We start from the raw sequence: 27,003 nt of genomic DNA, 5'->3' as shown, positions 1-27,003 counted from the left end.
GTATTTGCAAGCTCTTTATTCTTATAATTCTTATAAACCAAACGGGAAAACTATAAACAATTTAATTTCGTTTTCCAATATCTGATATGCGTGATGATATTTCATGAACAATATTATTTTTTATTACTTACATACTTACGTAGTAATTAATTTTCCTTAGGTAATCGTATAATTATTGTTGCGTTTTCAAAATGAACGAACAATTTAAAAATCGAGTACAAAGAAATGCTTCACTATCCTCTTAAGAGAACCCTCACAGGACCGTGAGATTGCGATGCGTGGAATTGGACAACTTTCAAATTGCCCTCTTCTCGCCAGCGAGGTCTTCCGTTCTAAAATCACGGTGCAACGTGTGGATGTACACTACTTAGTGTATTTACAATTTATAAGATTACTGCCCGCTATTTCTATAGCGCTTCCCATACAAACGCCAAATCCTATATGTATTCTATTTTATAAACAAACAATAATATTACAATCCATGTACAAACTGTCACATGTATTTTAATATTAATAAGGCGATTAAACGAGAATTATTAACATCCAGAAAAGATGGCGACTTTCGGGTCCTAGCCAAGATGATCGTGCATCGACAAATCGTAAATCGTAAAGTAAAAATTGTTAGGTTCCGACATCGCATCCATAGTTGATTGTAGTTTTATGTTTTGCCTTTTTCAAATTGTAAGTAAATGTGGACGTGCCTTATGGGGAGAACGTTTTAAAAAAAAACTTAGGCGGGATGCGCGGGAAAAGTGACAGATGTCGGAACGGAAAAGGCATAAAAAACCAACAAGCAACTAGGAAGAAGACGCTGTGATAATTTTATGAGATTTTGGATTATATTCCTCGTCTCAATTGCCGGTAGTTCGCGCAATGCAGGCGTACATAGGCTACGGAGACTGCTTACCATCAGGCGGGCCGTATGCTTGTTTGCTACCGACGTAGTATTAAAAAAAAAAGGTTACTTCCACTAGGGCTAATAACAGCCAAAATACACGCAAAAATCAAAATGGTCAGAAGATATTTTCTTCTTTATTCCGTTCCCAAATTTCCTTACGATCGGTTAAGTTTTGGAGAAGGAAAATGTCGAGAACAAAACCTCGATTTCTGAGATTTTTACGCATGATTTTACGCCTAAGGCTTTTTCTTCCGAAACACCTTGACAGACGAGATTATATAAGCAACATCTGTGGGATTTTACAAATACGAACATTTTAATTACTGTAGGCTTATTTATTGCCTATACATATTTTTTTATTATTATGCTGTTAATAACATATATTCATAATTTCTTAACATACACAATATACCTAGTGTGTAAATCTAATACGGGCGAATCTCTTAACGGTGATTAGTATAGGACATAAGAAATGTAATTAGATAATTTTTACTTAGGAATACTTAGGATTGTAATTAAAATTTTATCCATACAAAATAATTCGGCCCGCAATGTAATGCAAACACACTCGCTTTAAACGCTTGTTGATAGTTACTTTCAAAAGCCCATATCGCGTAAACTTTAATGATTTATTTACAAAAAAATATATTTTATTACCTATTACTAAATACGTTAATGTTAAGAGGAAATATAAAAAAACATTCTGGTAAAAAATTAAAACTAGAAATAAACAAATAAATCGCGTATATAATGTCGTTATTGTCATTAACTGTCATGAGTGGGTAAATAATAACCAAGTATGATGCTTTTTATCTGATAAACGTAATACCTAGTTTCATAAATAAAGTTAGATACTCGTACACGTAAAAAAACCAATGACTTAAAAAGCATTTTGTTTTAATACCTACCCATTAAAAGCACAGTTTAGTTTCGCCGGTTTCGCCGCAGATACCTATTCTCCATGTGTCTTCCTTGTGTTTCATAACAGGCTTCGCAACGTCGTTTGGCTGAGTCCATGACGCGGCGAAGATTGACGGTATCTCTGAGTTTCTGAAAAACTTCAGTTACGAGTATCTTGTTTCTCAGTTCTTCTTCTACCTCCTTCCTCTACTACTCCCAGGGTCAAGTGCACAATGGCGGAGGATTCGGTCTTGTAATGGAACTGGTACTTCATCGCGAATAGCTGCTCCCTCCACCCTTCCAGTCACGGGCAAACCTTCGCGAACTCGCTGTATCGCGTTTACAACTACTCGAGCGTTTCTTGGTACAATTCGATCAGGGAATCGCTCTCTGTACACGCTGTGCTAACGCTCGATTACCATTTTGTAATGCTTCACCGTAAATTAAAATCATGTCTGTTAATTCGGGAGCAGTGAAAGTTGTTAAACGAGGCATTTTTATAACTTACGCTTACTTCTGTATTGAATGACTGACAGTGTCAAATCAAAGTTGAAATAAAATAAAAACCATTTTACTTCACCAAAGGGTTTGTCAGGTTTTGAAACAATGTACCAAACTTTGTGGTGTTTAGACTGTTTAGTTAATTCTCAAAATCAATTTTGGTAATAATACAATTATCAGGCGGAGTTATTTCCCATCATCTGCGGTAGCATCATGGTTCCATTTTTATCACTTCTCACTATGCCCGTCACTTTTGCGCTTACATACTTGTTAGAACGTGACAGGCATAGTGCTATCTGCAAACTCGGCCGAGCTTGCCAGGGACTCTAAGAGAGATTAAATTCCGTTACTTAGGTACTTGATTTATTTTGCTTTGTATTTTAGTTAGTTACGCAATGGTCTATGTATTCTGCAATTTATAGAGTATTGTATCTGTATGTACAGTCGGGATCAGATACATCGGAGCATCCAAGGTGCTCACAAATCTCTAAACACGCCTCTATTGTAAAGCCGTTAGAGTACGTGTTCAGATATTTTGAGCATCTCGGCCGCTCCGATATATCTGATGGCGACTGTACGAGTAGTGTTTTCGGCTGCGCGTGGCGAAGGTGGCTAAGCAAGGTCGCAATATTGTGGACACTCTCCTGAGTGGTCTACGGGCTGGACTGAAGCGACCTGACATTATTGGATCAAAATTATTATCTTGTCTTGTTTCTGGCCACTCTGTCACACTTGTTTCTATCTATGTTTTCTATCAAATAAATAAAAAAAGTCGAGTGCTATTTTGTCTTTTACTTGTAGATTATATTTTACATGGGAAAAATTTAAAACAAAATTTCATCTCACAAAAAGCTCCACTCCCCATTTTTTGGGGACAGAAACAAGAAGAATTTTAGTGCTAATTACATCCACACTTTATCAGGCCTGATATTGGGCCCGAAATCAGGGCCGAGAAAGAGTATTTTTCCGTTTCACCAAATAACAACACAACGTTTTCAATATTCGAAATGTAAAAAAAATGTTCATATGCAAAAATACATATTATCAAACATGGAACATTTTTATCAATTAAATTTTTACATTTCAAATATTGTTAACGATGTGCTGATATTGTGTGAAACGGAAAACGATTATCAGTCCCGATATCGAGAAGTATGGATGTAATCGGCGCTTTTGACCCTATTAATGCACTAACAGACAGGCGTACAGGACCGTGACTTTGGTACGGTCCGAGCCCAGTTCGCCACTTCAGTTACCTATAACAAGCTTCACGTGATCACCGATCACCTGTAGAAAGAGAAGTGTCGGAAGCCTCGTCCTTGGCCCGGACCGTTCTAGCGTGAGTCATGCTTAACGTGTATCAAGGATGGATGCCGTTGACGCTCGGCAACCGGCGCGAAGTGCTTGTTGAGTGTATGTCGATTCCTAAAATATTATAATTCATTAGGTTCATCTCGTGAATTCGTTTGCGTAGAATGATGCTGATAGTTGATAAAAACTATCATATATCCTTTCACGGGTCTTAAACTATATCCATACTAAATATCATTTAAATCGTTTCAACGGTTTAAGTGTGAAAGTTTCTATCGCATTTATAAAATTACTAGCGACCCGCTCCAGCTTCGCACGGGGTCCATAAAACCATAACAAATTTTACACCTAAACCTTTCTCAAGAATAGATTGATGAAAAACGCATAGAAATCCGTTCAGTAGTTTAGTTTATCGCGAACATACAGCCAGACAAACGCGGTGGGGTTTGTTTTCTAAGGTGTAGTGATACTTAGAATTTTAGTTATTAAACTCGGCTATCTCGTCCCTTGCGCCCAGACCCACACGAAATCACCCAAACGTCTGTGAGTTTCCCACCATTGTGCTACACGCTATTGTACATGGACGTCCTCCTTGGCCAGGCTCGTTCAATGGACGCCAAGATGCATTGACTACTCGAAGGTTACGATAATCCTGCTCACACATAAATCTAGTAGCCACCGAAGAGTTTCCCTGTCCATTTTTGTTAATCACACGTATTCTTGAATAGAATAGAATAGAAATAATTTATTCGTACGCACAAACACAAAAAATAGAAAATAATACAAGACAGAGAGACATAAAAATGAGAAAGTGTCACATTGTGAAAGTGTGACGAAATGGTCTCATCTCTGCATGTTGCTGGCGACTTCCAACGCTGATCTTCCGATGAGACCATCCGGTGAAACAATCACGACAGGTAACAAAAATAATCAACAAAATGCACATAATACATACAAAAGACACGCCTCAGATTATAGCGCCATACGGCAGCTACGCTACTACTTTTTTTTTTACTTATTTGGAAATCCAACAGCTGTGAAATTAACATAGAAAAATATAGTAGATACAGGAAGCCAATTATAGGAACTCACAGGTAGTGACATAATAACTACTGCTACAACTACTACTACTACTACTCGTAATCTAAAATGGCAAATAAGACTAACAACCTGGAGACCCTTGTCTGTAATATTCTGTACAAAACAGTCTGCCGATTTTTACGGGCGAGGGGCACGTCAAATGTATGGCTTTTGTTCGTAACGTAACGATAAACGTCAGTCCATCTCCATACAATCATAATTATGACCATTGGCCGAGATTTTCGACAGAGGGGTAAGCTGTTAAAGGCGGCTCCAGTAGCTACATATTATGTGTATGGCTCGCACCTAATATACCTACTTATTACGATACATACACCGTGTTTTTTTTGATTTGCTTTAATTTCGAGGGTGCATTCCTGAGCTTAAATTAAGTAACTTTCTCAAAGACACCGATATTCTAATCAACTCCATTTCGGAGATAATCAATCATAAATTTTTATCTTATAAGGCCCTTACAAGCATGTACACTTGCATTAGGGCCTGTTTACTTATTGATTAGTGTTTAGTGCGAGTTCATACATTTGCTACTAAATGTAAGTACTATCTCGGACGATCGATGTTCGAAATGACATTGATATGTCACAGTTTTCAATTGTTTGGTTGAGTTAAATGTAATGCCCGTGATACAACAACGCTATATGCAACATTTAGTTACTTTTTATAAAAATAAAAATAGTAAAAAAAAAAAAAACAAAAAAAAAATGTTTTGAAAATTAACTATGCCATTTAATTTCCTTAAACGTACTAACCGATACCCCGAAGTTAACGGAATTCAATAAAAACACGGTGTATATGTGACAGCCATTTGAATTTTTTTATGATTCGCGGGCAAAGTCGATAATTAGGTCGAAACATAGTAGTCTCATTCGATATGTAATAACATCACTAGAGTAATAAGGATATACCATATACCTCATATGTAAAACAATAATGTAAGAGTGAGATAGCGCCATTACGAATAAAAACACTTCCAATATGTCGTTGTTTCAATACGCAAGTCCTTACACTAGTGTTTTTACTATGTAGTTAGGTTCTTTTAATAAAACGAGTGTAGCCGACGCCATACTACCCTAGTTAAGGATGACTCACGCTAGACCAGCCCGGGCCCGAGCCGAGGCGTCCGACACGTCATTTTCTATGACGGCTGATCGGCAATCACAATATTAATTCTTCTTTCTTCTTTTCATCCTATTACCCCCTGCTGGGGTGTAAGGCTCGAACCATTTTCTTCCACTGACTCCGGTCCTGGGCAGCTTGGGTAACCTCCTCCCACCCCATCCCCAATACACCCAACTCTTGCTCCACGGAACGGCGCCAAGTAGATTTAGGGCGACCATGTTTCCGTTTTCCGGGCATCTTCCAAGTCAGGGCCACCTTGGATAGGTGGGTGTCAGGCTTCCTGGGGATATGCCCAATCCAATGCCATTTGCGCATGTATTGTGTTGTTTGTATTGTATTAATTAGTGTGTTGAAATACTTATCACTTACGAAACACACGGCAACATACAATAATCCTTAATGAGGTACTGTATCATGTATCCTAAATCAAAGGGCCCTCACTAGCTTGCCGTTACTTTTTCTCAGGTATCTAACATTTGTAATCCAATATGTTCACCTAATTACTATACGTGGGAACCATTATTTGCCTGCGTTATATAATCAACTTTGTTGCTGTTGAGATAAGGTTGTCTTTTCTATGAACACTTTGAAGCTTTTTCTTATGGAAAATTCCATTGATTTGACGTGGCTTCATGTCTAACACTAACATGGTTAGATAGTTGTGAAGTCTTTGGTTGGGGAGCTAAAGAGGGGATTTTTGTAATTGCTCGAGCGCGTCAGATTAAGATACCAGTATCAGTGATATCTTGCTACCCCGTGGAATCTACCTTAACCACTTTTAGCCATCTATGTTGATCCGTTGGTCGGTGGGCGTTGGTGGGCGTTCATCAAATCGTTAAGGGTATTAAGGATTTGATCATTTTAATCCGAATGAAAGCCATAATTGTGCTATTACTGTCTGGCAATTATTTGTACGCATTTTCTTAATCTAACGGTTACAATATCAAAATGGTCTGTGGACATTTTTACTGTCAGATTAAGGAAATGCGTACAAATAATTGTCAGATTAATATAAGTATAGAAAAATTAGAGCATTAACTTGAACATAAATGATAAAATCCACAATCTCGTTAACGATTTTACAACCTTCCACCAACCCATTAATTTAAAAAAATCTGTAGACGCTTTCCTGCTCGCTGGAAAAGAAAACTTTATATCACCTCTTTTCTTCCTATCATCTAATCTTTCGATTCCAATAGTACCTACCATGAGTCACTGACAGTGCCAAAACTGACATTTCTATACATCTCGCTCGCATTTAAATGCAAATACGAGCGAGATGCATAGGAAGTAAATTACGTTCTCGATAGCGTTTATGTCAATTCCGAACTGGTGGCAGCCACATAGGTCTCTACGACGCGCGAGTAACAACACATTTAGCATCGCCGGCTCCCCAGCTACTAGAATGTTATGTAATTAACAATGACTGGTTACGAAAAACTGCTATATTAATGAAAAAATAGACTGTGTCTTCCAGTGCGGGCCAATATAAATAGAAGACGCTCTCGGAATATTTTCGACTTCGTAAAAGTCCAAACATTTATCTGCCACATATCACAGAATGGTTACCTTCGCCATAAAAATATACCCCGTCCGTAGCTTTGAATGAGTATTACACAATTCCCAATTTCCCGCTATTTAAAAAGGTTGTAATTGTTTAAGAAAAGTTTTGAGTGCCTAAAATACAAATACACAAGTTTGTATTTGTTTACAAATCTACTTCCTCGCGCTGTCCCAGTATTTTGCCACGGCTCATGGGAGCCTGGGGTCCGCTTGGCAGCTAATCCCGAGAATTTGCGCGTAGGCACTAGTTTATAAATACAAGTAATTTATTGAAAAGGTATTGTACAGTGGTTGTTCTTCAAGACCAAGAATTGTTATTACAGAAAAGTGATTTACAAATGCTTGAACTAGGATTTCCTGTGTTTCAGGTTGTTCGGGTCAAAATCAGATCCATGAAGCGCCTGCGCAAACGTTACAGCAAACGCGACGCAAAGGTCAATCGCTTCTCCTATTAATTTCAGATATTGTAAAAATGTGCATGTCATTACTTATTCCTGTGCCGCAACACAGATTACACGTCTCATTTAATTTGTTAGTTTTTCTGCTATAAGCCAGTCAGACCCTTGAACACAGGTATAAATAAATATGCGTTTTTGCGAATGGCAGCCTCGTGGGTCTTTGTCTTTGCCAAAGTCAGTTATGGCATTTTTGATAGTTATTCAATAATTTGCCAGCAGCAAGCTGAGAAAAATAAATCCGGGTTTTAATACAAACTACGTTAAATAGTTAGATGTAGTCAGTAAAATCTCCATATCTCCATGAAACAGAACTCCTGTATGTAAAGTTTATTTCACATACAGTACCCCTAGTGTAAATTTTATCGACATCATAACGTGACGAACGCGTTTGCGTTAAGTCTCATTTTGTATAGGATTTTGAGTTTCCAAAACGTCCCGCTTGGCGCGCTCTTTCTAAATCCAATACAAAATGAGACTAAACGCAAACGCGTACGTCACGTTTCAAAATCGAATTTATTTACACTAGGGGTACAGATCATTGAACCTGTTCTTAAATTAGAGGGAAAGTTTAACACCAGCCGTAACTTGATAAGTTTTTGGCAAAAATTTCATTTTCGGTACAAGCTTTTGTCGCTGACTGTACTTTTCGTACCACGGGCAACTAATACTAAAGTAATATATTCACTTTATCAAAAAATGTTTCTTGGATACCCCTATTAGTTTTGAAAGGCCTTTCCAACAATACCCCACACTCTAGGGTTGAAGCAAAAAAAAAATTTCACCCCCACTTTACGTGTAGGGGAGGTACCCTAAAAAAAATATTTTTTTAGATTTTATTGTACGACTTTGTCGGCTTTATTGATTTATGTATCCATGCGAAATTTCAGCTTTCTAGCACTAACGACCACGGAGCAAAGCCTCGGACAGACAGACAGACAGACAGACAGACAGACAGACAGACAGACAGACGGACATGGCGAAACTATAAGGGTTCCGTTTTATGCCATTTGGCTACGGAACCCTAAAAAAGGATTGGGAACTTTCCCAATCCTTCCCAAATCCCAAAATGCTCTAGTGCAGAAACGTATCATTTTCTGTTCATTTTTTTAGAGTATCAACTACCCACTATGAGAAATGAAAAGTAAGTTACGCTCTCGCTTGCGAATATGTCAGTATCAAACTTGTGGTAGCCATACCGGTCTCATATCCCACCCCTGGCCCGATTCGAAGAATGAGATACGATAACGATAAGTTCTGGTTTAGATAAGTTCTCAATTATAATATCGTTTGTATGTCGTATAATTGACAGAAGCAGCTCGATTCGGGCAACCAATGTCACTTTGACGTTAGAAATATCGTAGATAGATCTTATTGGGGTCACAGCGGAATTGAAATAAACGTCAATTTTGACATGTCGTTTAGTGATCGATCTTTTAAAGATCTTTCCAAGATCTTAAACGTGTCTTAATCATTCTTCAAATCGGGCCGCCCGTATAAAGCCCAGCATTGCTAACCCCCCTCTGCTATAAGCCCCCGGGCCGCGACATGGTTCCGCACTCACTAATATTGCTGGCTATCTCGAACAACTGTTAGCACTCTTTCGCATTCTGTCGGAAAGTAGCCTATTAGTACTATATCGATGAAGTACTTCAAATGCATTCCAATTGAACTGAAATGCAATGAACACGGGAATATACATAGTGACCCATTTTTATTGCTGCCTAGTGTAATTAGAAGCTGATTATGCCAAGGAGTTTGGCTTCAAGTTTATAGACCTGTTCGAGTTTTAGTTATTCGATCTGTTTCCGATATGATACCGAACTGCCATTATTGTAGGAGACCCGTATTCGTTAAAGGACCTATTCAACGATACCCCACCCTATTGGGTCAAAGCAAAAAAAAAAACATTTTGTATGGGAGGTACCGCCTGTCGCTATCCATGCCAAATTGCAGCTTTCTAGCACTAACGATCACGAAGAAAAGCGGACACATGGACATGGCGAAACTATAAGGGCTTCTAGGTGACTATGAAGCCCTAAATATGGTACATCTTTGTGGCAATAATGAATACGACATCGACACATCTGTAGTTTTACAAAAAATAACGGAGAATCTGTTTAAACAGAAAAACTCAAAAAATTTATCTTTTTTTTTTTTTATTAAAGCACTTTTCCACTTAAATTAGACAAGACAGAACCAAAATGATGACGGTAAAGCCATCCTCGCGACTCGAGTCTTGTGGTTTACGCCTCAAAGCTTAAATTCACAACACTAAATGAAATGAAATGTTTTTATTCCAGAAATAATATTCCATGGGTGTGTACAATAAAATTAGGCTATTTAAACTAAAGTCTACAATTATTAATACAAATAAATTAAGTTAAAATAACTAAATAAGACAATTATAATAGGCCCTAGTGCGAAAATTAATTAATAAATCAAATCAGCCTGTATATATATATCAAAATTTTCTCTGACATGTCAGGATTGTTGGTCCCTAGTAAGGAGTGCGGGGGAACTTATTTCAGAGTTTTTTAGAAACCTCAACTAACCACTTGAAGCTAGCTAAAATGTTGTTTGGTAGTTGGGTAGAGGAAGTTTAGGTAAGTTTAAGTTTAGTTTAAGCGATCCTTCTTTCCATGCTTTGTTAAGCAGAATGTATTGGACATTCTGGACATTTCGGACACAAATGAATAAATAATTTAAAGGAAAGCCAAAGTTTAGTTTATATATATATATATATATATATATATATATAAACAAGACCAGGGCCGAATTTAGGGGAGGGCAACCGGGGCTACTGCCCCGGGCCTCCACAAAAGAGGGAGATATAGAGAATTCGGTAAATTTACCATTTTATTTGGAAAAAATTTGGGGCCAGGGGGCCTCCACTCCTTTATTGCCCGAGGCCTCCTGACCTCTAAATCCGCCATTGAACAAGACGCCTGTGTCAGATGGTTTAAGCAGATCCTGGTAGGTAGAAGCTAAGGAGGGCAACCAATGCTGATAAGAACCGAGTATAGCCAATACAGAGAGAGTTCTAATCTTGTCAGCATTGGTTGCCGTCCTTAACTCCTAAAGATAGTACAATCATTCCACGCGGGTAGGGAAGCCAAAATCCTCCACAACGGCGAAACATCTGCTACATTTGACATACGCCGAGGCGTTCGACAAGGTTGTTTATTGGCACCTACTCTCTACTCACAGTGTCCTAATAGCCTTGTTTAAGTTATCAAAGCTAGGACGAGAGGACTGTTTTCCTCCCACCACTTTTCCTGTAACTGTCATCGCGAAAATATCATATCGTCGGTTGACCGTTAGGACCGAAAGCATTGTGCCTCTAGATATAAGTAAGTACATACGCGGTTATCTAACTTTTGTAGTTTAGCTATGATGGCCTTGGCAAAAGTTTTGCCGATGATGTTACTAAGGAGGGATATGTCGGGAAGAGGGTTGCGTGCCTCAAGACATACGCGATACTAATATCGTCACTCTCTACAAAGGCAAAGGCGACCGCGGTGATTGCAATAATTACTGCTTAATAATAGTAATAATACTACCAATAAAACTACAAGCTACCTATTAGTAATATTCCTAATATTAATAATTACTTAATGTTCTCTTTTACCCCCCAAAAGTGGTTAGGTTAGGTTAGGTTTAATATTCATTTAAGTTACATGTCCGGCTTTGGGTCACAGATTTACATATGTGTACCAAATTTCAATTTTATTGGTTTCGTAGTTTCGGAGCAAATAGGTTGTGACAGATGGACCGACAGACAGACGCACGAGTGATCTTATAAGGGTTCCGTTTTTTCCTTTTGAGGTACTGAACCCTAAAAAAAAACAAAAAAAAAACTAGTAAGAACGTGGTACCAGAGTGCTAGCTTATACTTAACAATTTTATTTTATTACTATTTTCTTACCTAGAGAAAGCTTATTATTGTGTTTTTATGAACTTAAGGTTTAAAGCTTACTGCAAGCTACCTACTAGTCATATTCTATTATCATATCGACATTACTAGTAGGTAGCTTGCAGTTTTATTAGTAGTAGGCGCACTTGAAAGGCATGGCAGACTTCGCCCCCGTTACTTTACTTATATGTAGGTATATCATGACGCGTTAAGGAGTGAGTGGCCCTCGAACGGTTTTGAAATAATGGAAATAAAGTTAATTAAGGTTTATTTAGTTGTTTTTATTTTTGTTACGTGTTATTAAGCAATGGAAAGGAATAACCAGAAAAAAACAGGACGCCACCCTAATAAAATACATGTTCTGGACACCTATTTCTCCAAACGTTATTCAAGTTATATGCAAGATTCAAATATTATAATCATGAAAAAACTCGAATGGATCAAGCACATTTTTTTGCAAACTCGTTCGCGTCTTTCCTGTAGACATCGCTAAGTTAAGGAAACCTAAAGCTAACTTTTACGCGGCACCTATACAGGCGGGATACATTTTTTCGAATCGATTATTAGCTATTATTTTTATTACTTACTAAAGACATTTTTTATGAATCGGCAGGTGGCGCTGTAATTGGGTTTTATAATTGACCTTGTCGGAATATAATACTAATTATGGTCTCAAATATATCGTCAATCTTTTGTAACACCTTGTATAATGATGTTAGGTGCCTATTATATACATATATAACACTTACCATTCTATGTATGTACCGGAATTAAAATAATCAAGGAATTTAAAAATAAAAGAAATACATTAGCACAGCTCTGCGTACGAGATTATAAAATGATCGAAGTTGAACTACTCGGTCTAAAAAACGACACCGTCCTTATACTGTGCTAGGTGAGCGAGTCTACCTAGTCTATAGTCCCCAGTTGCCAGACTGGTTGGTGGTACTGTGGCGGATCGCGCGGCCGAGCTTTTGCGTGCAACTTCTTTATAACGATGTAATAATACTCGAAGTCCACGTGAATCTTCGCTACCTTATGGTGGAGACTGAGCGGCGCTGTAATACTCTCCGTCTCACCCCATTTTTGTTTCCTCTGCTTGATGTTCAGCATCTCGAAAATCCTCACAGCCTTCCTAAACAGCATTCTGAGCTTTCTAGAAACGAAGCCAATCCTAAAATTTATCGATGTTTTGTCTATATATTGATATTTTTCAAACTGTTTAAAATAATGCCGTGTCATATACACAAGCTGCAGCATGCTATCTAGCACTTTTGTCCTGAATTGGTAATTAGTTGCATTGGTATACAATGGGTCCAATGTAGAGCCCTTTTTAGTCACTTGTTTTATTACTCGTCGACTCTCTGGTTTTAATTGTATAGTTTCTTCGAGATTACTTCTTACATATTTACGTAATAACACTTCGTCAGTTCTAAATGTGTCTATATCTACTGCAGATTTTACTTGTTTAATAACACTAGGAATATATGGGTCTGCGAGTGCTTGTGGAATAGACACATTGTATAGAATTATTGGGTGTATTTTTTTCAGGTCTACTAGAGACTTGTGTATGCCTAAAAATAAAAATTTGGTATAGGGAATATAAGACACTAATAATTATACTAATTTGTTTAAATACAATTATCAAATAGATGTACTCTACGTAGTAAACAAATAAAAAAACATTATTTAGCAGGTACTCACATATCAAAAACAAGATTTTCGTGAAGCGAACCATCATTATAATTTTCACATTTGTAATAAAATATCGCACAACTCTATTATTGTGCTTAAAGCGTTTAATATTGGTTTATTAGGTACCTAGTTTAGATACCGGTACCGAATCCTAGATTAAAATTGTAATTAGTAGGCATCGGAGTTTTTATCGCATGGTAAGACTAATAGCGAGCTTTGGAGTCGACATTAGCAATAAAATTCAACGCATTCCTATTCATACTCATACTCCTTCACCTATTTAATTAGTGATTTTAATTTTATAGTCAAGGACAAGAATGTTAACGAGTTTGTAAACGATCCTTTAATTTTGTCTTTCAGGACACAAATATAACAAATAAGAATACTGACCATTTTTTGTATTGATTAATTTATATTCATATTATTTTTGCCTCTTTTAATATACAAATTAGTTTTTTAATGAAATTTCTGAGTATAATTAATACAAATATGATCATTATTCTTATTTGTCATACTTATTTATATATTCACAGATAAAATTAAAGGATCGTTTACAAACTCGTCAACGTTCTTGTCCATGATTATAAAATTAAAATCAGTAATGAGTATGAGTATGAATATGCGTTGAATTTTATTGCTAATGTCGACTCCATAGCTCGCTATTAGTCTTGCCATGCGATAAAAACTCCGATGCCTAGGAATTAGTTATAATTATAATTTGATAAATAAGGTGTCACATCTTTATTGAAGCTAAATAAATAACGTCATTGAACAATTTTTTCCCTTATGATATCCTAAGTCTGTCATGAATAAGAAAACAAAGTCGGACCAAGATAACTCCGCATGGCAATTTTTTTTTATATTGTTTAGATATACTTAATGACACTCCCACTCTTTGTGCTATTAAAGACGAAAATTATTTCAGATGGACTCTTATAATTAAAGAATGATACCGTGTTGTACATCGTTAAGAAAAGGGTATAAGTAGCACATTTCAAATAACGTCCCATAGTATTGTTAGCTCTTGTTTTGGGATTGCTTGCATGCACCTGATTGATCCAGTAAAATAACGATTCCTTAGGGAAAGTAGATTTTGAATCCGCAATCGTCGTAGACCCGACTACGACGATTGCGGATTCAAAATCTACTTTTTATCCCATACCTATACGCGTAATTCGATTATGGTAAAGCAACATAAGTATTACAGTTTTTGTTTACAGTTATATAGGTATACGTACCATGTTTTAATTATGATATTGCTTTCCAACCAGAGCCATTGGCGTTTAATAGCTACTTCTCGGCCTACTGTGCGGCGCGGCGCCCACATGCTACAGTGTTGAACTAAGCCCGCTGAAAGCGCTCCTGTCCTGGGGCGCCCTCGTACTGAAAAGGCCGGACTTCATGGGGCCGCGCTGCGGGTTCTGTGGTGCCAGGCTCCTTAAGTGCACTTATACAAAAAGAGTCGTGTCAACCCTAATGAACAGTGCACGGCGCCTTCGCACAAAACACAAAAAAAACGGGAAAAGCCTGACATATTTGACGTGATGTGCGCGCTTCAGTGCTTGAAGCGCCCTTGACCTTTCGACTATGATAATCCTGACGTATGAGACGCGCTGCGCGCAGACCAGTGCCAGGCGCTTACGGCGTCCTCATACCTACTCAAAGAGGCGGGCGAAGGCCGACGTAAAGTCTTAGGCACCAAAGGCACCCTCATATTAACGGGGCAACTTACAGGGCGCTCTGCTCGTGATCCGATGCGCTCGTCTCGTATACCTAATATAGTCGGGCGACGCCTGATGTAATACGTGGCGCGGATTTTTTTTGTAGTCGGATTTTCGGAGTCGGATGTAATAGATGCAGAGGAAGAAAAATCTAATGATGTACGGAGCCCTTGCAACGCGAGTCCAACTCGCACTTGGCCGGTTTTTTACTATTATGAGTATTTCGCGGGTTATACAAAGTGTAACATGAGGACACCGAAAGATTTTAACAGTGTATTCCTGATCCCATTTAGAGACTAAAATGTCATATAAACTTTTCTTAATTTCGCCTAGTTTCAGAGTTAATACCAATTAAAAAAAACCGGCCAAGAGCATGTCGGGCCACGCTCAGTGTAGGGTTCCGTAGTTACTCTTCCGTCACAATAAGCTAAACTGCAAGGAAATTTGCATAATCAGTCTTTTTACTATGAAGGGAAAACGTTTTGCGATAACTCAAAAACAGCTAAACTGATCACGTCCGCTATAGTTTTCATTTAATGTCTTTCTTAAGCTCTACTTCCACGATTTTTTCATATTTTTTGGACCTATGGTTCAAAAGTTAGAGGGGGGGGGGACACATTTATTTTCTTTCGGAGCGATTTTCTCCAAATATATTAACTTTATCAAAAAATGTTGCTTGAAAACCCCTATTAGTTTTGAAATACCTTTCCAACGATACCCCACACTCTAGGGTTGAAGCGAAAAAAAAATTTCACCCCCACTTTACGTGTAGGGGAAGTACCCTAAAAAAAATTAAATTTTTAGATTTTATTGTACGACTTTGTCGGCTTTATTAATTTATATATCCATGCCATATTTCAGCTTTCTAGCACTAACGACCAAGGAGCAAAGCCTCGGACAGACAGACAGACAGACAGACGGACATGGCGAAACTATAAGGGTTCCTAGTTGACTACGGAACCCTAAAAACATCTTATTGTAACTTACAAAACGCCTTTTTGATGGCGATGATGCCCTTATGGAGCGTAGTCTATTTAGACTACGCTCCATATTGATCCTTATTGATAGATGGCGAAAAGTGACAAGTAACCTTTGCAAAAGCTAGGTTTTATAAAAACAAATGTAAAACATCATTTTCATTGCCAGATTTACCATAAAATTTACTTTTTATGTACAATAAACCTCAATTGAATGTAGATGAGCAAGAAGTCAACAAAGAAGCCAGGAAAGTAGTTCTCGCTAACAACACTACATTTCTGTCTACACTGTCTTACTTCTTTAAATACACGTAAGAATGGTAGGGTGGATATTGAGATTTTCGTACAACTGTAAAAATTCACATAATAAGCAGTGGTGAACTGACCTGTGAAGAGTTCCAGTCTGCTGAAAAGAGACTCCTGAAGATTGTTCAAGGACGAAGAAGGCTTAATGAGGATTCGCACTACATTAGTTCTCAGCGATGAGCCTGCCGACTTTGTCTGTCCGATTTACATACCGGGCAAACATTTGATAATCCAAAGATAGTATATATAAGATAGCTTCCAAACATCCTCTGATGTACCATGCCGGCCCTGCTAAACTAATGGCAGCACTCAGAGATACATATTGGATCACAGGAATTAGAAGACTCGTCAGTTCAACCGTTTCCAAATGCATACCCTGAAAGAGGCTCTCGATGAAACATACTGATACACCTTTACCGCATTTACCTCGTGACAGAATAAAATCGGTTGCGGCCTTTGAAGTGACAGGTACCTATAGAACTAGCTGGTCCTTGTTTCTGCGCTCGGGAGGGAAGGTATGGATAATTATATTCACGTGTTTTAGTTTCCGATTTACACACACTGCTGATTTAATAACTTAATAGTTTAAAAAACACTAGAAAAACACGCTTTTATAAATGCACGTAAAAACCAAAAATATTTAGTCACAGCCTAAGAATAGTTCGCACTCCCACTACTACTAAAGCTGCATACCATTCTTTGTCCAACCGTGTCGTGGCGGCTTGGAACCGTTTACCGGATAGTGTTGTAACTGCTCCCTCGGTTAATGTTTTTAAAAACAGATTGGACAAGTGGCTTTTAAACAATAAGTTAGACTGATGTTACTAAGTGATGTGATACGACTTTACAAACTTTGAACTGTATAATACAGGACACTGTGTGACATAGGCTCATCAGCTTAATAGCTGCTCGCCTATAATTATATAATAATAATATATAATAGGTTTGTTATAACCTTGAAACTTGATCGTGTTCAAAGTCCATTAGGTGACCTTTCTCACGACTGTAAACACGACTATGATACGATATTCCATCATGGAATGCCAGTGCCTATCTTCCGGCTTCATCATCAGACCTTGAAACCTAATCGTGGTCAAAGTTCATTACAAGAATTTTCTAACAATTCCAAACACAGCTATGATACGATGTTCCATCATGAAGTTCCAGTTCATATCTACGGGCTACATCATCAGATCAGTTCGACAGTACCATATTATTGTATTCTCATCAGAACTACATACAGCTGCCAATTTTCATGACACTACGATCCTTGGAAGATGGTTAAATTAGTTACCTTAGATTCCATTACATAGTTACATACAGAGCCCCTAGTGTAAATTTATTCGATAGCGAAACGTGAAGTATGCATTTGCGTTAAGTGTCATTTTGTATGGGATTTTGAGTTTCCAACACGTCCCGCTTGGCGCCCTGTTTCTAAATCCCATACAAAATGAGACTTAATGCAAACGCGTACGTCACGTTTCGCTATCGAATAAATGTACACTAGGGGTACTTACAGGTCGACCTAATAAAAGCGTGTTAAAAAGAGTTTGCAACAGCGAATATTCCCCTTCGTTTATTTTATGTTTTTCAATTTTTGATTATTATGAGTTAGGAGCGAAAAACAAATTCGATTTTTTTTTTAAATGCTCCTACAGTCAAACCATGCTAAGTTGGCAGCGATTTTGATAGCCCAGACTGTGCTAGTGTTATTTTAAGCGTTAAACTTCTATGAAACTATGGCGTTTACTTAAATGCTATCAAAATCACTGCTAACTTGGCATGGTCTGACTCTTATCCTTATAATATATATTTTTTTTTAAATTGCAATGGGACATAGCGGTTTGATATTAGGTACATAAAATTGTTTCAATATATCTTCAATAATCCTAAATTCCAGAAAAAATAATAGGGACTCCGTTTGCATGGAAAGCCGGTTTCTTCACTTTCGTCTTAAAACGGACTATAATACGGTGTATTTTCCCCAGCGCTTGCACTCCAAATACCTACTCCAATCACCAAACTTCTTTCTTTTTCTTAAGAGGTGGAATCTCTCGAGGCATATGCTTCACCTGCCTGATCTTAACGTGCAGCCTCTTCAGCACTTCGTAGTAGTAATTAAAGTCTACGTGCATCTTAGCCACCTTATGGTGCAATGTCAACGCGGGCGTTGTAGTATTATATATCGCCCAGATGTCCTTTCTCTGCCTTATGTTTAAAACCTCTAAAATCCTAATCGATTTCTTGTACATATACATCAGTTTTTTAGCGATCACCCCGATACGGTAGGCGTCGGATGTCTTGTCCATGTACTCATTTCTTTCGAATAGTTTCAAATAATGTCTAGCCATATAAACGAGTTGTAACATGGAATCTAGGATTTTAGTTCGGAACTGTAGGTTAATAGCATTCAGATAACCTTCTGTGGGGTCCCCTTTTGGATTTTTTATGTTTGCCTGCACGCGTCTGTTTCCAAACAGTTTTCCTTCTAGAAGAACTGGATCCTCTAAGTTACCTCTGATCTGACGCCGGAACAACTCTTCGTTGCTTCTGAATTGTTCCATGTTTAAATAGTATTTCATATTTTTGACTAAGCGGTTGATGAAGTTCAAATTGTCTTTTTCGGAAAAAGAAACCACGTCTTGAATTCTGGGATACTTCTTTTTCGATTCTGCCACACCTAATGAATGAATGAATAAACCTGAAAAATGTATACAATCATTATAAAAAAAAATCTAGCAGCGTCTAGTAGCCGAGTAGTAGTTTTCTAGTAGAAGGTGGCCTAATATTCAAAATTAATCCAGTTAAGTTCTGGTTTCCTAGAATAGCGGTGTCGTCATATAGCGGCCGTAATATTACGAACGCAAAAAAAAATGTTCCTTCAACCGCCGCCTCTAAAGCAAGGTTTAGTTAGACTAGCAAGAACTTGCATGCATTTCATTAAATTGCAATATCTGATCAAACTCTTGAATGCAGTTTACCTTAGCAGTCGGCAATGTAACGTAAATTGCATGCAAGTTCTTTCTAGTCTACGCATCGCTTAAGAAACCGCGCCATTTTGTTTCTTTAACATTCTATGTGGCTACCACCAGTTCGGCACTGTAATAAACGCTATCGAGAACGTAACTTTCTACGCATCTCGCTCGTACTCGCATATAAGTGCGAGCGAGATGTATAGGAAGTAAATTACGATATCAATAGCGTATATGTCAGTTTTGACACTGTCAGTGACTCAGGTACGGGTACTGGTGAGGTGACGCTGTGAGTTTCGGCTTCACTTTTGGCCGATTAGCCGTATGCGGACTATCCCTCTCTGCGTACTATATGTCAGTGATTGTCATGAGATTGTCAAATATAATGATACCAGGAATAGCAAAGAAAAAATAGTCACAAGTATATGTCGATAAAATGATATCGATAAGTAAGATATTGCAATAACTACCCATGTAATAATTATGAAGGGGTCACAGACAATTTCGATTTATGAATGTCACGATAAAAGTGGTTGATTACATTGTAATATTGTGACGTTCGTTTACGGTTTACGGACGCGAAAATGACAAATTTCGATGTTAGCATGCAGGTTTGTGGGCAAGTTGTTTACTTCGAGAGTTCGGTTGTCGCCATAAATCTAAAATTGGTGATTTTATTTTGTACATGTGACCGGTAGATGAGATTGATGCAAATTGAAATGCTGACCTAATTGTCAATTTGAATGTCCAGTTTGGGGACTGGTCTTTACAATCGAAGTAGACTCTGACTTGAGAAATTTTTGCGTCCACACCACACAATGTAATTGAGAAATTAATCAGATTGTGTGAAAAATTGCCCCGTCTGGATTTTCCTTATTTGTAATCTGAGCCAAAATGTTTTTATAATAACAATATGTTTATCTAATATCCTTGTCTGTACTACTGTGAAATAAAATAAAAATTAAAATTAATTCTTTCAGGTCTAATTACATGTCCATCCCGAATAAGCGGACCTCGCCAAAAAAATGTATACCAAGTGTTATTATCCTTGTCTAACTTGTTACTTACTTTTTCGATTAAGGATAAGTTGCGATTTATTTCTTGCGGTAAACCCGAAAAAAGCATAACGTACGGCATGCTCCATAAGCGCACACACTTAAGACTGAAACTGCAAGAACTTAATCCCAGTGAGTTAAGCAATTTTGAAAAAAAAATAAGTTCTAAGCCTTACTGCTTTTCGATCCGACCACCCACGGGTTTAACGCCACTTGAAGAGATAAGTATGACAGCACCGCTATACTAGCAAACCACACGCTGTCAAGCCCTCCACCAGTTCTAGTTAGGAGATGCGTTATAAGGAATATTTACTAGAATGATTAACCGATTTTTATATAAAATCTAGGCAACCATGGACTAGATCCACTTTTTAAAAAGCAACCAAATAGAGTTAGATTATATATAAAATAAGCTTTCATTTGATATATCATAATCAAATAACAAAAAAAATGTCCGTACGCAATTGTACTAGGCAACGTATTTGGAATGTGTCAATGTGAATATTATCTATCATTTATTTCTTATCACAAATAAATAACAGATGCGAGTAAATATTCCTTATACCGCATCTTAGACCCCACCTGATGGTAAGCGGTCACCGTAGCCTATGGAAGCCTACAAATCCAGTTGTGTTCATTGCGCGTTGCCGACCCTCTTATACAGTCGCTAAACATTTATTAATAACTTAGAAGATGTGTGGTGGTCAGCGACAAGGGAACACATGTGTAAATGTGGAAGGTACTCATAATAATGATTAGTAAACTTACATGTTAAAAATAATATTATCTTGCTTTTCATAGGGGCGATCATTACACGTGGAATTCTAAAACCACCTAGCTCGTAAATCGGCTTTTATATTTGGCAATTTAAATAGCTGATTATTTTGAACTACGAGTAATAATTTTATGGTACCTACTTATTTCTTTATTTAATAAGTTAAATAAGTAAGCATAGTGCTCAATCAGTTTTCTTACCAAAACGCTTATTATTTTTTATAGTCGACATCTAGCGTCAAGTAGCGGATTTAACAGTACTTCTACTTGACACTGTCACGAGTGTCTCGAAGGACGAAAAGTCTACTCATCAATTTACAACTAATATTCAGACGTAGGAATCCTTGGGGCAAAATTGTTTGACATGTAGGGAGTTCCTGTATCGATAAACTCAACTATCGAGGCTAGTTCTATATACTAGTGATCACTCAAGAGTTTGCTTGTAAAAATATATTTTTATTAAGAGTAAAAGTAATAATTAAATAATAACTCAATGTACTCTTCTTCGTTTTTAAGACAAGACAAAACAATTTTACAATTTTTTTTCTTCGTGAGTGTCCCATTTACTATTGTTAAAGTAAACGACCAGAATTTGTGCCATATTTTCGGGCATTAAGCGTTTCCGCCTTGGCTAAAAAAATGCGATGAGTAAAATTATAAAATTGTCTTGTCTTAAAAACGAAGTATATTGAGTTATTATTTCATTTTTTTTTTACTCTAAATAAAAACATATTTTTACAAGCAAACCCTTGAGTGATCACTAGTATATAGAACTAGCATCGATAGTTAAGTTTATCGATACAGGAACTCCCTACTTGTCAAACAATTTTGCCCCGCGGATTATGTCTGATTATTAGTTGTAAATTGATGAGTACACTTTTCGTAATTCGAGACACTCGTGACAGTGTCTAGTAGAAGTAAAAATCGCGACAAATCAAGAACCAATGGCTTTGAAGTTTAGAAGACGGTTGAAATTCAATTTGTATTATCCTTGACGAGTAGTGTCAATTGTGTCACTGCTAGAGTGAATAGGGTTTCCATTCATTGTTTCAAGCCTCTCATGTAAATGCATTTGTACGAAGAACAGGTGCATGAAATCTTCGTGCGCCATAACAATTTTGTGGTGCAAATTTAGAATTGAAGTGCTCTCTGTGTCCCATTTCCCTTGGTTTTGCTTTCCTATCATTACCGCATGATACCTCATAGCCTTATAGACCAAGTTATCCATTTTCCGTATGATCAAACCTACACGGTACTCCGGTGATTCTCTGTTGATATATCCATGAACTTCAAAGCTTTTGATTTTCGATCTAGCCATGTAAATGAGTTGTAACATGACGTCCGCCATTTTCGTTCTGAATTGTATTTTGTATGCCATGGCATATCCAATTGGGTTAATGAATTTCTGCACGCGTCTAGTATCTTTTGTTATTTTCTCGTCTTGTAGAAGTAGATCGCCTCCAAGGCCGGCCATCAGTTGATTGCGAAATGCGGTATCGTCTTGTTTTAATCTATGGACGTCCAATTTTTCGATGTCTATGGTTAGTTCGCTCTCTCCAGCTCCCTGTGTTGTCTGCTGGGGCGTTTTGAAAGAGACTACGTCTTGAATGGTTGGGTAGGACCCTCTGTCTCGAAAAGAGGTTCCCGATGAACAAAAGAGGCCTGAAAGTTAAATATGAAGATAATTCTGACCACCTTTTGCAAATATGACTTCTTCTTGGCCTTATCCAACTTGTTTTTTTTTTTCAAATAGAGTCTTATCTGATTTGGACATGCAATATCGGATGGTTTCCAATTCCCGAAGTGATTTTCGATATTGGGTCCCAGCCTGGAATTCCTGAACTGGTTCCGGAATTAGGGTTAGTCATATTTTTATAGGATTTTTTAAATAAAAAAACCGGTCAAGTGCGAGTTCGTTTATCTCGCGCACCGAGGGTTCCGTACAAACTTTCAATTTTTTCATTTAACTATGTATAATCACAAAAGACTTTTGACCAGAAGTAGACTATTAGCATTATTGTGTACAGCGCCATCTATGGGCTAATTGGCTAACTAATTTGAGCGATCTAGATGTATGTTGGTTTTCAGGGATAATTCTTTATCATGTGAACCGATTTCAATAATTTATGTTTTATTTAAAAGGAAGTATCTTTAGTTTAATCGCATATCAAGTTCTACTATAATAAACACCCGCAAATGGGATTAAATTGCAAATTAAATTATAAAATGTTTTTTGTTATTTAAAAAAAGTTATCAAGATGGAGGTCTGGTTTTATTTTTCCTGCAATCTTTATAATATTTTTATAACAATGTAAAAGTGTCATAATTTTTCATTCGTAGACTTCGGAGATAAGGGGGGAGGGGGAATCGTATTTTTTTTCACATTTTTCTTCATAAGTTTTTTTTCACTATTAAAATTAAAATAAAAAATTGTTATGTAATGTTCAATTTGAGCCCTTTCAAATGATACCCCACTTGACCTAGTAACTAGACTTTAAAATTTTGCCCTCTCTTTATATTAGGCATTTTCCATAATTAATATAAATAAAATAAAAAAAATTACACTTCCAATATGTCTGGGTTAGCGTTTTTCATTACTATTCCAAATTTCAAATCGATAGCTTAAGTACTTCTCGAGATATTTAGCAATGTGACAGACGGACGGACAGAGTCGCACCAAGTGGAATTTAATTTGAAATATGGTGGAAGTTAATCGAGAAATATCAATAAAGTAGCAACCCATCCCGGCTCATCACGGGTTACCTACACAAAACCTTAACAAATTATACACCTAAACCTTCCTCAAGAATCACTCTATTGATGGGTGAAAACCGCATGAAAATCCGTTCAGTACTTAGTTTTTGTGTTTATCGCGAACACACAGACACCTACAAACCAACGCGGGACTTTATAAGGTGTAGTGATCGAATAGTGCCATTTTTTAGACCTCTTATTTTAGCATCTTATTACTACTATGGTCACTTTCATTCCTTCTATGTATTTATTTAGAAAAACTACGGATGCTAGCAAACCATTTGATGAATTTGATACAATGTCTAAATATAACGGCTTCGTATACAAGTTCAAATAGTGGCTCTGTTTACGATGATGAAGCTTCTAGACCGCGGAGCTTCTATGAGCATATTTCGTCAGTCATCGCCTCCCGCCTGATACTTTGTCAGATGATAGTTTAGAAACTGTTTTAAACTAAAAAACCGTCAGCCGATTCTATTGCGGTGGAATGACCGTCAGCTGTAAAGTGAACATCTAAAAAATATGCACCTTACCACTTTATGTGCGGCAAAGTATGCGTAATTTGTAAATTGCGTAATCCGTTGATGGCTTTTCAGGCGTTTACGCCTGATGAAATACTACATGCAAAGTTTAATGATTTGTTATTGCTATCTAAAAAGGTATAGCGCTTATTTTTTACGTGTTCATGCGACCAGTTGATGTTCTTACCACCGCGATATAACCGGCTGACGATTTTTTTAATGAACAGCATCTGAACTATCATTTGACAAAGTATCAAACGGGAGGCGATGACATTTTTTTTTTGTTTTACGTGTTTCGGGGGCTGTCTTTCCTGAACCCACCAACGGAGCGGCAGCTGACGTCCACGAGGGCTCATCATACATGGCCGTTAACCACTACACGAGTATTCAGCCGGGAGGCAATTGGTCATGGAAACTGTTTATTCTGTGGTTCCGATCTCGGTAAAGGCATAAGTAATAATTATTGTTTAACACATTGAGTACCAGGAACCCGCTCGGTGGGTTCTCTGTTCGTAGTCGCTTTTCTCTACAAAGCGGGAAAACGCTGGAGTCGGCTACTAGCGTAGCGCTACAAAAACGTTGGTAGCGAAAGTGTTACTGTAATACTCTACGGCCTTCAAAATATGACGTACGATGATACAGAGAACTTCTAATAGTCGTTACAGCATTACCTACTGTACTTTAATGTTTAATAGGTACTTAAGTAATTTATTTTGTTAAGGTGATAAGACTTTCATTGTGTACTACTTATAATTTATAATTAAGTAAATAATTAAAAATTTATGAATATTGTCCTTTACTGCCTGAAACACAGGAAATCCTAGTTCAGGCATTTGTAAATCACTTTTCGTAAAATAACAATTCTTAGTCTTTAATAGCAACCACTGTACAGTCAGCATAGCGGATCAAACAAGGTGTAAAAAGTATCTACCGTTCTGTAACAGCTTAGCAGAAAGTGATAGTTCTATATGTAGAACAATTAAGACTGTAAACGATATACTTTTGAACGTAAATTTGAGAGATTTATCTACCTATTTTAAAATCATACTTACTTATCCAGAATATTTTGTTGAATGCTGACAATGTCGCCATACTGTAAACACTAAATCTCTATGCATTGCTAAATTATGAGACCCGCTCATATCTTTGGCTATTAAATTATAATAATTACTTTGAGTAATTGCATGTTTTTGAAGAGAATGGTAAATATTGTATCCCATACAACACAAGCATAAGGCACGTACACATAGTTCAATTCAACATAATAGAAGGTAGCCTACAGACTGAACGCTTGCAGCTTCAAAGCGATCACCAACACCGAAATTTTCAAATTGCTGGCATCTTTCTTTGTCACTCTAATTATACCTTTATTGGAGTAAAAGAGAAAGATGCCCGCAATTTGAGAATTACGATGCAAACATCGGCCCTCTGGTTGCTTATTGGCCGTGTAGAATTCATTTGACTGCAACAAACAATAAATGAAAAATTCAGATCAATGATCTCAACACGGCGCTTGAGGGTGTCGGTATCAAAAAGGTCCCGGTATCGCTATTAGTGTCAGAAATAACTTCTGCTTCCTAACCATTTATTATTAATAAATCCCTATAGATTCATCAGTCATCACGCATAAACGCGTCGGTCATCGTTTTTGAGCATTTTATAGATGCCCAAGTCAGGCAAGCCATTTCCGTCAGTAGAAAAAAGCGGCAAATTAAAAAAAATGTAGGAACGAACAGCGATTGATAATAAACATAGATGTCGAACTAGCTCCGAAAAATGACCCCACACACATTGTGCCGAAGCGGGCGGGGCGTCAATTTTGTGCCGCGGAGCTATTTAGTTCGCAAATGGCGGCCCGTTGTGACAGTCATAGTAAGAAGTATTCAAATTATATCTTTAACGAAAGAATTATGCCTTATTGTACGGATAAATGATGTGCTAGTCGTTCCAACAAACACTAGAAAAAATATGGGATTACTTTTCACGTATAGTTCAGCTAGGAAGTTTAGCTTGGCTTGAGTATCAAATTTTGTGCTGAGAACAGGGGGCTTACCGCGAAAACCGAAATTCGCAAACTGCGGGGATCTTTGTCTTTTACTCTCACTAAAACGTAATTAGAGTGACAGAGAAAAATGCCCGCAATTGACGAATTTCGATTTTCCCAGTAGCCGCCCAGACAACGAGGGGCTATGGAAGTTAGAGGCAGGGGGGGCCTTGCTTAGAACTGTCAAATATATACTGAGGTCTGTTCAGATATCATATAAGTGTTACGATTTAACGCAACGCAATAAATTCTGCATCCACTCCAGCTGCAACAATACCAATGTATTATTTTTTATGGCTTTATTATTGCAAAATAATTATAATTACTCTTATTAATACACCATTAATAACTGTTAAGCTGATCTAATGCTGTAATACTAACCCATATAGTTAACATGTAACGGAAAGGTCGCCTAATGAC

The 27,003-nt window shown here is 37.4% G+C and overlaps 1 protein-coding gene and 1 long non-coding RNA gene across 3 annotated transcripts; both read right to left on the bottom strand.

The window, feature by feature from the left end:
- Window positions 1-12,029: 12,029 nt before the first annotated feature.
- Window positions 12,030-13,713, bottom strand: LOC133529736 (uncharacterized). Its single transcript, XM_061867539.1, has 2 exons — window positions 13,469-13,713; window positions 12,030-13,338 (listed from the first exon to the last, which is right to left on the bottom strand). Exons 1-2 carry the CDS (start codon window positions 13,503-13,505, stop codon window positions 12,674-12,676), a joined length of 702 nt encoding a protein of 233 aa, XP_061723523.1. The 5' UTR covers window positions 13,506-13,713; the 3' UTR covers window positions 12,030-12,673.
- Window positions 13,714-15,676: 1,963 nt separating this feature from the next.
- Window positions 15,677-26,932, bottom strand: LOC133524380 (uncharacterized). Of its 2 annotated transcripts, none has more exons than XR_009800366.1 (3): window positions 25,592-26,932; window positions 21,259-22,926; window positions 15,677-19,164 (listed from the first exon to the last, which is right to left on the bottom strand). It is a non-coding gene; the product is annotated as an uncharacterized LOC133524380 (long non-coding RNA). The 2 variants fall into 2 exon arrangements; XR_009800367.1 differs by having other exon boundaries at window positions 15,678-19,164; window positions 21,466-22,926.
- Window positions 26,933-27,003: the final 71 nt, after the last annotated feature.

Source organism: Cydia pomonella, chromosome 1 (genome assembly GCF_033807575.1).
Source record: "Cydia pomonella isolate Wapato2018A chromosome 1, ilCydPomo1, whole genome shotgun sequence".
NCBI lineage: Eukaryota > Metazoa > Arthropoda > Insecta > Lepidoptera > Tortricidae > Cydia > Cydia pomonella.
This window is presented reverse-complemented; position numbering and strand designations above follow the sequence as displayed.

What these genes read in the sequence shown, in the direction of transcription:
- LOC133529736 (XM_061867539.1), bottom strand. Translation starts at nt 13,505, where the DNA reads ATGATGGTTCGCTTCACGAAAATCTTGTTTTTGATAT. An exon ending in GAAAATCTTGTTTTTGATAT is followed by an intron (nt 13,339 to 13,468) that starts GTGAGTACCTGC and finishes TTTTATTTTTAG; the next exon opens with GCATACACAAGTCTCTAGTA.